This window comes from Rhea pennata, chromosome 7 (genome assembly GCF_028389875.1).
Source record: "Rhea pennata isolate bPtePen1 chromosome 7, bPtePen1.pri, whole genome shotgun sequence".
Lineage (NCBI taxonomy): Eukaryota > Metazoa > Chordata > Aves > Rheiformes > Rheidae > Rhea > Rhea pennata.
In genome coordinates, this window is record NC_084669.1 from 8,453,044 (window position 1) to 8,466,210 (window position 13,167).

The following is a 13,167-nucleotide window of genomic DNA, read 5'->3' on the forward strand; positions in this document are numbered from 1 at the left end:
CCTCCTTTTCCTCCGTATGCCTGGAGATGACATCCAGAAGGAGCTGTTCCATCCCCTTTCCAGGGATGGAGGTGAGGCTGACCGGCCTGGAGTTGCCTGGCTCCTCCTTCTTGCCCTTCCTGAAGACTGGAGTGACATTGGCTTTCTTCCAGTCCTCAGGCACCTCTCCAGGACCTTTCAAAGATGATGCAGAGTGGCCTGGCAACAACATCCACCAGCTCCCTCAGTACCCGTGGGTGCATCCCCTCCGGGCCCATGGATTTGTGGATGTCTAGCCTGCCCAAAAGGTCTCTAATCCTATCCTCCTCAACCAAAGGAAAGTCTTCCCTTCTCCAGACTTTCTCCCTCACGTCCAGGCTGCAGGATTCCTGGGGGCTGCCCTTAGCAGTGAAGACTGAAGCAAAGAAGGCATTCAGTAATTCTGCCTTCTCTGTATCCCTTGTCACCCGGGTCCCTGCCTCATTCAGTAGTGGGCCCACACTTTCACCACTCCTCCTCTTGCTGATGATGTATTTGAAGAAGCCCTTCCTACTGTCCTTGACATCCCTTGCCAGACTCAATTCCAGCTGGCCCTTAACCTTCCTCGCCACATCTCTACATACTCTGACTGCATTCCTGTAATTCTCCCAAGTAGCGTGTCCCCTCCTCCACGTTCTGTGTACTTTCTTCTTCTGTCTGAATTTGGCCAAGAGCTCCTTGCTCACCCAGGCAGGTCTCCTGCCCCTTTTGCTGCACTTCTTACTCATAGGGATGCACCGCTCTTGAGCTTGGAGGAAGTGATGTTTGAATACTAGCCAGCTTTTCCGGACCCCCCTTCCTCTAGGGCCTTAACCCATGAGATTCCTCCAAGCAGGTCTCTGAAGAGCCCAAAGTCCACTCTCCTGGAGTCCAGGGTTGCAACCCTGCTTGTTGCCTTACTTCTCTCCTGCAGGATCCTGAACTCCACCATCTCGTAATCACTGCAGCCAAGGCTGCCCCCAACCTCCACATCTCTAACCAGTTCCTCTCTGTTGGTAAGGACAAGGTCCAGCAGGACACCCTTCCTCGTAGGCTCCTCTACCATTTGTGACAAGCAGTTACCATCAATGAGTTGCAGGAGCCTCCTGGACTGCTTGTGCCTTGCTGTGTAGTCCTTCCAGCAGATGTCAGAGTGGTTGAAGTCCCCCATGAGAACCAGGGCCTATGATCTTGAGGCTACCTCCAGCTGTAAAGATGATTCCAAAGAATACAAAGGACAAACATTAGAGTAATAAATTTTAAAAATAAAGTTTCCACACCACAGGATATCTTTGCGCTTGCTCCCAGATTCTACAAACTGCTAGCATTCTCTGTAATCAGTGAAGTTTTGCTGATATATCTCAATAGGGTGATCCTAGGTATATTAATGAACTTGACCTGAAAATTATTTTCTGGCCTTTTATACTCTGGCTCCTTAAGGACAAGAGTGGCAAATCCAGCCTCTTACTCTGAATCCACTTTGTTGTATCCTTTTTCAATCCATAGCCAAGAATCTCCAGCCCAAACTGAATATGTGAAGCTTTCAAAAATTTTATCAGAGTTCTTCTCCTAGACTGCCATGGCTTGTATCACTGTGCAAGAGAGGAATTGATGATTTGATGGATTAGAAAAAAATTAATAGTGATGTTGGCTTTCTATCTTCATGACTACTCAATTTCTCAGAATTAGAGAGAAAAATGGAGAGGAAATGCAGATCTGCTCTCCGTTCTGTGTTTGATCTTTCTACCTTCAACTGGAGAGATGGAGAGTCTGTCCCAAGTAAAATGTAGCTCCCAGCCAGGGCACTTTTCTGAAAGATGAGACAGAAGTGGTCAGCCATCATTTCATTCCTGCGTGAAACAGCACAGCTATGCTGTGTGTGGGGGTTTTTTTGTTTATTTTTGAGCAGCAGCCAAGCTGCGTTTTGTCTGAGTCTAAGTTTGCAGATAACTTGTATTAGCCCACTCTGCAGAACAGCTTGTTCTTGAATACAAGTTAGACTCTGAATTGCCCTGCACCATCAAGCCTTGAGCAACTGGACCATATAGAGAGCCATAATTTGCGTTGCCTGAAACAGCAGAGTAGGGTTTTCAGCATCATGTATTGAATATACATGTCTGAATTCAGCCCAAGTTGCGTTTGGTCCTTTCTGACAAAATCCAGAGAGACTCATTCTGGTAGAATGGGAATTGGGTCAATAAGAGATGATTATATTTTCTAGGTAGATGCTACTCTGTTTGGAAGCCAGCTTGCAAAAGGTATAAGATTAAGTTAGAATCTAATATTCTACAGGAACTAATTTAGATGTTTGTATCTTCACTGGAATCCACTCAGATCTACAAATCTCTTCCTCTACTTCACCCGTTCATAAAGTGAAATTCCCTTTTATCTACAGTCTTTGTACACCTGAAGAGGGGAAAAAGTCAGAGAAGCCCTGAGAGGTACATATATATTGTGAGCACAAATGTACTGCCTTGGCAAATGTGTGTTAGCATTTATTTTGTCTCCAGTACTCTAAAATATAACTTCACCTGTACATTATACTTGTTACAATCAAGTGAGGATTCAGAAAGTAAAAAGTCTGGTTGTTTAGAGCTTTATGTTTTACTTAAGAGCATAGTGGTGTGATCTTTGCTGTTGAAATCATAATCTGTATGAGTACAGCTACTGATGGCCTTCCTGTTAGCCTTCAATTTTAAACAGAAACTGCAAATCAAACAGGTTGATCCTTCCAGACAGAAAAACTACTACTTGCACATTGCACTGTCACAGAAACACAAATAACTAATTCTTTGCACTTCTATGTTTTCTGCCATCAAATCAAGATTTTGCAAAGCTGGCAGAAGCCAACAAAGCTTTAAAGTACTCCTTTCAGCTTGGCAATTATTATAACAAAGGGAGTCTGCTGCAACAGAGAAGTTTGAGCAAAGACAAGGTAAAGCACAAATTCTGTATGCTTCACTTTTGAGCCACCTTTGAGCCTTGCAATTTTAAAGGCTCCATTTTGAAAAATTGAATTAATTTGTAAAACAAAATAATTTATATCTAGTACAACATTAGTAATACCAGTGGCTCAGTAGTGAAGAGAATTTTGGACTATCAAGTTAGTAGGCACTCCTTTGATGGGACCTGCAGAGGCACAGCAGAAAGCAGACTGTATAAAATTGTATTCAAGTAAATGAGAACACCTATACAACAATATGGTTCATGTGTCCATAGCAGAAATTTACTTAAAATACTTCAATTTCTCAAAAAAACCACCAATGCCCCCCAAAAGCCAAATAAAACAACCCCTAGTCCTACAGTACTACAGAAGTTTGGTAATGATTTTGCATACCTGCTCTAGCTAGGTTTCTCTAGATCTTGGCATAGTAGCTCATCCTGGGTGCACTTGTGACTCTGAAAGCTCTGCTGACAGTAACAACCTGAGCAGGTTAAAGACATGCTGCCAAATTGAGGTATTAACACTTGGATTTGAAGGTCTTTTCTTCTCCTAGGAGTACAAATGTTTAGGAAACATTTAAATTAGTATTGGAAAAGCAGAAATGGTCATCTGGGTAAAACTGTTGAGGTAAGAAAAGGATGTAAACTGAGAATGTGAAACATTACGAGTACATATAATCCACATATAACCCACAGGAACTCAAAATGCAGCATGGGGAATGGGAACAACTTGGTGGGTATAAAAACTTTAAAAGGTTATAGTAGGAGACAGTCTTGTCTGAGCAAAGTGTCAAATTAAACATATGTGCTACAGATAAAAATTATAAGGGAATCACTGAGGAGCAGTTAAAAACAGTTTTGAAGCTTTGCAATATTTGTATATGAAATGAACATATGATACTGATAAGAAATGTAAGATAATCAAAAATATAGTATGAACATGCTCAAGAAACTAGCAGAAAAATTCCAAGAACAAAGACTATGACATGGCCTGGTGAAAGTAGTTGGAAAGTGATCAGAATCAACATCCAAAAAGGACTGAATGTCTTCTGAACCTGGATCAGTTTCATGATATTGAATCAAAAGAGATTAAGCCAAAATTTGAACGGCCTGGTGAAGAGGACAGAGCAGAACAGGAATGCTGACATCTGAGAGTATTCAAGGAAGAATCTGTGTCTGGAGGAAAGGATATCAATTTCTTTCAAATCTGATAAACAATGAAAATTGAAATCTCTTATTTACAAAGAATGAAATTATAGAGGAATGGACGGGAGTACTTTAATGAGCTGCTTAATGATAAAACCAATAAAGGTGAACAGCAAATGGTCATTTTTCATGCAGCTGAGCTGTTTGTGGAACTCAATTCCGATGAGATCCAAGAGGCAATTAAAAGCCTTGGAAGAGCTAAGCACCAGGTGTTGACAGGGTGCCCATTAAATTACTAAAAGCAGGAGGAGATAAGTCAAAGCCTGTACAGAGTAATTTTGTTGATTTCAGCGATTTGAAAAAGTTGCACAGCAATAGAATGCAGTTTTCAATAAATGGAATGTAAAAGCTAGTGTAGTGCCTCTCTTTTTTTTAAATTCTAAGCTCTCAGAAAGTTTTACTTTTTAAAATAAAATACATCTAAAACAGGGACAATCCTGTAAAACCAGTGGGTATTCTTGAAAAAAGGAGATCAACCAAATATTAAATATTTTAATGAGATATTTGTTAAAAAAGAATATAATCAGAATGCATACACAGATTTATAGGCTTTTAAAAAGTTTATGATGATATATCATAGCATTTGACATACTGGAAGGATTTAAAACCTCATATTATTAGAAAGGTATGTTTGCTGTTGGCAATGAAGAAGACGATAGAGGACAAATCAGGAGTAAAATCTAGCCCGTTTAAGACATAGGCAGGATTAAGGCATAGAAATGTATCATCCCTAGTATTATTCAACATGATTAAAGGGGAACAATTACTGACTTTTTCAGACTACAATTACCATGAAAACAGCGGAGTACACTGAAGAATCTATGGACCGAGCAATTGTGAATGAAGCAGAAAACATTGTATAAAGCCTGGACACTTGAGAGAGGCAAACGAACAAATAAGGTAAAAGGCAGACATCTGGCAAATCTGATTAACCGAGGATATTAGTAAGTTGAATAGCTTATGCATGTACCTCTTATATGATTCATCAGCAATGGGCAAATGATGACCTTGACAGCAGAAATTGAGAGCAAAGTATGTGGCAGTAAAAGATCTCTATTGTTGAAGAGCTGTGGAGTAAGAACCATTTAATACTTGTCAGCAAATGTTTCCTTTTTTTAATTATTCATCAAGTTGTGGTACAGAAAACTGAAACATTTAGCACTAAAAGATACTGAAACTAAATAACTGAGTAACTAAAATATACTTAGCATTCATAAAGTGACTATTTGTAGTTTGTTAAAGAGCTCTGAGTACTCTTTAAATATTAATTAAGTAACCAATCTTCAATATTCCTGTGTCATTAGGAAAGTTAATTTTATCACTCCCAAGTATTCAGTTTGGAAACTTAAAGCAGGAAAATGATTTGCTAAATTCCAACCAACTATCTAGTAGCAGATCAAAATTGTCTACATTAATACATTTAGAAAAACTTTATACCTCACGTGTTTTTTTGTGCTATTAGACACAAAATGGTGGCTTACAAAAATAAAAATAGATTTGATTTGTGAGAGGAAACTTTTAGGACACAGATTATTAGGGTAGAGTTGTCATAGGAAACATCCAGAGTAATTATCCTTAAAATTATCTTTCATAAATATATTTACTTTTTATTCATATTCCATAATTGAATATGTTAAGAGCTTTAGAACTTCACATAAAAAAAAAAAAAAAAAGGGGGTTGTTTTTCACATTAACCAGTGAAAAATCACATCAGAACAATGATCTTTGACAAATGTTGACCTGGAAAATAATGCAAAAAAACAAACAAACAAACAAAAAAACCCCTCAGACCTTCAGTGGAGTAAGATGGTTAAAGTATCTTCTAGGTATAGGAAGGTGTTAGAAGAGACCCAATACCTGTCACATCAATTTCAACCCTCTATTCAAATTAATGAACCAACGAAAACAAAGCATTTCTGACTCTCTCCACGTCCTTCTTTTCTTGCTATTGTCCGATAAAAAGTCTATTGGAAAAAAAGCATTTGAAAATCGGAAAAGGGCATAGCTAAGCATTTTTTGATGATAACATCCAAGACAGAAAGGTAAACAGTTACTAAAGAGTAACAGTTCCCTCAAACCCCAAATTCATATAAGCTTTCCTTATTATTAGGTCAGGCCTTAATTTAGCACTTAAAAAATGTTACGGGAAAATATACTAAAAAATAAAGGTATGTACATTACCTTATGTACTCTGGTCTTACGCAGTCTTGGTCATGCTGAAGATACTGATAGCAAACTGATAAATCCCCTAAACAGTATTATCTATACAGCATTTCAAACAAGATATCATTCTATATCATCACTGATAAGGATAAAGGCATTTGAGGCTTTATCTCTGTAGAATTAACCACTGACACACACACACATTGTCACTGATTCAATTAAATTCTTTATACAATCCACGGCAATTTGTGAGAATCTCATATGGAAGAGAAGAAAAATCTCTTTAGACCCTATAGGAAGCACATTTTTTTTTAATACACACACACACACGTATATACACACACACTATATATATATAAATGGTGTTACGTAGTTGGTTTCACAGCTGATCTAAATCAGAATAATATCTGAGATTCCTCACAGAGATTTTTCTATTTGTTCATAATTTCCATATTTGCTTTCTTACTTGAGAAAGAAGCAAGTTTTGAACACAACTGAAGTGGTGCAAAGAGATTTTTTTTAACCCAAACACAACTTAGCCTGAGGTCAAGACCACCATGCAGCTTGAAGGACAGTAAATCTCAGGTGTGTTGCTAAAATTTCAAGTAAATCCTGATTTTGTTCACATATTGATTTTTACTTCATAAATGTTTGTAGCTATTTGGCCATATAACATAGATATATAAGGATACATTTTGGAAATGAAATGGAGGATTAAAAACAATATATGGCTCTGAATTATACAAGCACAGGTTCTACAAGGTCTGCTTTTGACAACCTTGTTCTGGTTAGTTAATATTTAAGCAAATACAGCTGAAAACAATATGGGACATCTTGGCCAGCTGTAAGCAGTGGGAATTTTGCTGCTGGGGTCTGTGGAATCAGGATTATTCCAAACATGTAAATTTCCTTAGGTATTCTGTACCTTACTGTAAAGATGAGCTCAAATAAGCTTTGGTTAATTATAGCTTTTTCAGGAAATGTTGCATCCTACAGGCTGAAAAACTAAAGTTAATTTATATAATTTTTTTGCAGTAATGATGTCAAGCGACCTGGATAGGACAACTCTGCACAACAGAAAGAGAAGGAGTGCTAAATACCTTTAACAGAGACTTCCTTTATTGTCAAGAAACCTTTCAGAAGCTTTTTTAAAAAACTGGAAATGATATTAGCTACATAATGATTTTGTAATTTGGATTAACACTGTCAGAGTTTCTATGCATGAGGAGTGACTATCCGTTAAAGTGATCCCAAACTGAAATTCTTACCATCAGGATTCCAGCTCTGTATGTTAGATTATTTAGAAAATAATTATTGCTGAGGATTTTACACATAAAAACTCAATGTCCAGAAGTGAACTTCGCCAAATGTTTCTTATTTGTGAGGATGGGAGGGCATTCAACTTATAAAGACAGCAATTAGCTAGGAAAATTTTAAAATCAGGTAAATCTGAATGTTCCTAGTTAATGGTATCTTCATGTCTTAAAATTTCTAGAATTGGACTTTAGGTTTTAGATGTAATTTATGTGCTCAAATTATATTTTAGTAGTTCCAGGGCTTTATATAAGTATACATGTTAAGAAAGGAACTGAGAGACTGGTGGATCCATGCTATCATGGATGTTCTGTCTTATATTTTGAATAGTAATTCAGAGCTGCTAAGTTTCCCTCTGCAGAATCAGTACACTGAGCGGGTGGGGGTATAATCCTGACAACTAAAATTTCACTAGGGGGTGACTTTCCAGAACAGCATTTAAGTTTATTTTTCATCCAACATAAATCACACTAGGGCTAACACAGACCATTCAACATTTTCTGACTCTAAGAAAAAGTTCAAAAATTAAACTTGGAGAACAAGGTTTAACAAAACTGGCTTTCTCATGAAGTGATCATAATGCGACAGTTGATAAAACCTCTCATCTGATTTACAGTGGTCATTATTAAAGAGTTAGCATTTGCCAACAACTGACAGGATGTAGCTATTAGATATATTACACTATTTTTGCACCTTTAAAATAAAAAGAAGAAACAGTTACTCTGAAACTTCATTTTGAGAAGTGTTGGCAAACTTCTAGTATTTAATCATGATGATTATATAAATATTTTTCTTTGTTTATTTTATTTTTCTATGTCTTTAATAATTTTCATGCAATCAGGGATCCCAGGAGAAGAAAGATACATGAGGAAAAAACATTGTTAGAGTGAATGAAAACGCTGAATGCTCCCATGACAAGCATGCTTTTCTTGTAACATTTTTAATTTTTAACATAATAAAATGGCTAATAGCTATTTGCCCATCTCAAGTGCTGCAATAAGATATTTTAATCCCTTTAACAGTTAGATTTGCTTTTCAAGTCATGTCAAACTCCAGTTGAGATACAGGTGCATACATCCTTTTTTGAGGTAAGTACAGTCAAAATAACTGCTTTACAGGAATACATGGCCTGTCTGTGTACAGAGGTCTCTGGTACATTTGCCAAACACACACTGTATATCTCTTATGCAAAATGTTTAGGTTGAGGATAACACAGAGTTTGGAAAATATTCCAGACAAGTGATTCCTTCCTTTTCTTAAGTATGTTCACCATATAAACCAGTTCTACTGGTTTACTTTCATTTTAGCAGATCAACATTAAAACTGACAGAAGACCATTTTTCCAATATACAAAGCAGCACTGATTAAAAGTTCCCGACAGAAGCTTTAAAAAAGAATTATTTAAGTTTTAAGATATAAGAGATTGAGGTCAGAATAGTCAAGAAAAGTTACTAGATTGTGATGGCATTATTTTAGGATAATAATCTTATTTTAAGATATGAAAATACTGAAACAACCATGCCATAAGAAATAATTATATCATAGTTCATAAATGCATAATTTATCAAACAATACAGCAGTCATGGTTAGATGCAACCTAATATTTCTGTATAAGATATAACTACATACTGTACAATCGTTCCTTTTTATAGTCATTTTTTACATTTAGTCCTCATCCAAATTAAGCAGAATACTTCTATGTATGAATGGTATTATGAAATAAACACAACTCACAACAGGGCTTTATTACGGCTACTGCACCACCATGGCATGCAAGTAACTATGTTGTCAACTATAAACAGTAAAATGTCATCATCTTCTTGAAATAAAAAGCAAATGAAAAATACAGATATAGTAGTAAACATCAATTATCTTTTTATATCTTTCATATTTACCAAAAGTCTGTCATTACATGAGGCATTTATACATCTGTATCACTCTCCTGCATGAGTATAGTGGCAAATTTGGAGCTGAGAAACTACACTTTCAACAAGATCTTATAAAACTCCTGGTTTCATATTGTACTGCCATCAATGTGTAATGCATAAATTAGAACATGACATGTCTGCTACCTACCCTTAGAATTCTCTTGATGTTTCACATATTCATGAACTGTGAGTAAAGAAAAAGACTGAGGGTCATTAAAGCTGTTGGTTAGATTTTCTGTTGTGGTGATCAAGCCCCCAAAAGCTTGTAAGACTAATATTGAATAGAAAGGAAACTCTTTCATCTGCTTTTTGTTGCTGAGGTCCAATAATGGATGTCAGATTTGAGAACCACTGCTGGAAACAACTTGGATTTTTAATACTTATTTATTTCATTTTTGATATGCAGGATAATTCTTTAACTGATACAAAAGTGAGGATGAGATGAAATTCTGCAGATAGGAGAAAAAAAAAATCAGAAAACCATACCTTATTATTAAATAAAGGTCAAAGTGCTGATTAGGTTCATTTCTTCTACTTAGAGGTCCAGACAATTTTCAGATATTAGAAAATTTCAATATTGAATTTAAGTAAGTTAAACTCTCCTTAGACTTGTAGTCTTGGAGACAGCTTTGGAAAAAACAGCAAACTTGATTGCCAAAGAGGCTTTTCCATGCTCAATCAATTCTGATAATGAGTTAGCTGGCATAAAAGACTGACATGCACTTTGTAAAATATCTCATTCAGAATTAAAAAAAAAAAAATCTTATGAATAGAAACATGAAAGCCCACCCATCATTCTGCTGTAGCCCAGATTATATTTCTTAGACTTCTGCAACATAAAAAAGAACATGAAATGCTCAAATCAAGCTTTTATATAAAATGATCATTTAAATACTATGTGTGGTATTCTCAGCTGTACCTACCTACTGATTTCAAAAGCTGCCTAACTATTTGAGGAAATGATAAAAGAACACCTAAATCCAAATGATCCTCTTTAGTTCCTGCTTACTAGAAATACATCTTAATGTTGATTATAAGGAAAGAACTGTACAAGTCTCATTATTACATTAAGCTATACAAAAATGTCCTGTATTTTTCTGGAATTTGCTTTATTTTTAGTTATACAATTTCCTTCTACTTTACAAAACAATGTACAGTTTTTCCTAGTTGTATTCAAGGATTTTCCCTGCTTTGATATGTTCAGGATTAAGGACACTAGGTATTTTATTTCATATTTTGCTGATATCAGAATCCACTGTTTTTATTAAAGCTCATTAAATATACTCATACCTACCACAAGTTTGTTCTGCTTTGGGGTATAGTAGGCTGCTAGCGAGATTATAACAGACAACATTACCTCATACGTTCATTCATAGGTTTGCCTCCACAAAAACTGAGGCTGTAGTATAGCTTTCAATGGAAGCCATTTAAAAAGAAAACATTACAGAATATACATTTGCAGTTTTTGGATCTCAGACACAAGTTCCTTGACGTGTTGAAAGGTGATGTTTTCGATTTCTGACTCCTGAATTCTTATCTTTACAGTCCGCAGGCTTCTGTTGTGAAATGTCTATCAGTGCACTTGCAATTGCAAGACCTGTAAGATAAATAAAGGAAAAACAATATTTAATGCCTAGTTTTTCTGAGAAAATTTCCACAGCAGTGTGATGGTTCCTTTCACATCCAGTTTTTATACCTTCCCAGAAATCATCAACTTTCTTTCTGAGCTAGATGTCAAATTCTCACTTTCTAAAATTCTACTTGATAACAGCAAAGAAATGGAGGAAGAAAAAAGTACAATTAAGACAATAGACTGGGAATCAGAATTCAGTTCCATTTCAATCTTTTATTGATCAGCTGTGTGACCTTAGCTTTATCTCTCTTTATCAGTTTTCTTGGCTATGTGGAGTAGGAGCTATCTGTGATATACAGACACCACAGTTAAGACAAAGTTATAGCCTTGAATACTTCTCTTTGCAACGTATGTGCTGTCCTAACTTCAGAATGTGCAAGTATTAGTATTTACCACAAATAAAAAGATACACAAATACTCCAGAATGTGTGGACTTGAAACAGAGAGTGAAAAGTGCTGGTATCGGCCTGTATAAACTCTAAACATTGACAACTCACCAAAACTCTTTTCCAAGTTCCAGTTGTTCCAAGTTGTTGATATTGCATGACCTTTTATAATCTGAACAGAATATTACACAGAGTGTGGATAGACATGCATAAGAAATGAGCAGTTTAAGAACTTACTCTTCCATTTGCTTGTTACAGCACATTTGCTAGAAATTATTGACTTCTCAATTGAAATGTTGTGATTGACAGTATGCTTAACTCATGATAATCCTTTGGAATAATCTTTAAGCTCACACAGGTGATATTGTAAAGAAGCAGATTAGGACTATTCACATCATCCAAATGTTCTACTCCATCATGGCTGCAAGAAAACCACAAGAGCCTTATCTGCAAAAGCATGTCTCCATATCACCATAGTGTAGGCAAAGATGGTACTGGTTCTCCATATAGCCCAAATATCTTAGTCTCTCACCAATAACAATGTTACTCCACAATGAAACCTTTTAAAATATGTTTCACTATGTTTGACAGTGTATATTCCAAGTCATGCACTTTCTCCAGTACAGAATCCAAATTAGGCAACACCTATTTTTCATGCATCCCCTCATTGCAACACTTATCTACCACAAGCTTTGCAAAAAATATTTTTCAGTTACATGTGTTTCTAAAGGTTTCTCCTTGAACATACGATATATTGTCTGAAATGGTCCAGGTTTCCATTATCTTGGAAATTCTGTGCTAATGCAAACTGTAACTTTATTTTTCCTACTTTGCAAAAATGTTGCAAGAATTTGAACATAGAGCTCTTTGAAAATGCACAGCACTATACTATAAAATATTAAGTACAATTATCAGTGCTGCATTTCAGGATATGTAAGAACCAACATTAATTAAGTCTTTTTAATTAATTAAGTATTTTTTCTCACATATACATATATATTTCCTGATGTTAGCTAGTGATTCCTTAAACTGGACTTTAATAAATGAAATTAAAAGATATCTCTGAGGCATCTTTAAAATATCAGCAATATCTTGTAGTAGTGAATCCAAGGATAAAACTTAAACAACATTTGGATGCTAGCTTACATTTGATTCTTTAACAGCTAGGCTTAGGAAGTATACTAAATGGAATATATATTATAAGAAAAAGAGGTTTTCCAATTTTATTTTGTAAGTTTTTTTCAAAAATGCTTGGATGCACAATACTAACCCCATTTTACATAACAATTAACAAAAAGGAAAAACTTTTTCCTTCAACTTTAATGCTGCATACTGGGACATGCTGGCATGCTGTTAGAGTTCCATTAAAATTGGGTCACTCTAGAAGATCATTTTTCAAAACTTCACACAAATCATCTGATGAAATTCACTTATTATGTTCTCTAAGCCCAGCATAGTTCCTTGTTATCAAAGCAATACAATTAATGAGGGGAACAATTCATTATTTCAGAGTGGCGGTCTAAAGGAATTTCATTTACCAAGTCAAGCTGATACACAAACACTGCAGGCAAGCAGGATTTGCATCAAAAAACAGAAG

General features: G+C 35.8%; 1 protein-coding gene across 3 annotated transcripts in view; it reads right to left on the minus strand.

The window, feature by feature from the left end:
- Positions 1-9,208: 9,208 nt before the first annotated feature.
- Positions 9,209-13,167, minus strand: part of ATRNL1 (attractin like 1) — a 510,466-nt gene continuing 506,507 nt past the window's right edge. For 2 of the 3 annotated variants that reach the window (XM_062580018.1, XM_062580017.1), the window contains one exon: positions 9,209-11,148. In XM_062580018.1, the coding sequence (XP_062436002.1) occupies positions 11,024-11,148 (125 nt within the window). In that variant the 3' untranslated portion in view covers positions 9,209-11,023. The remainder of the gene's footprint in view (positions 11,149-13,167) is intronic. The other variant, XM_062580020.1, reaches the window with a different exon arrangement.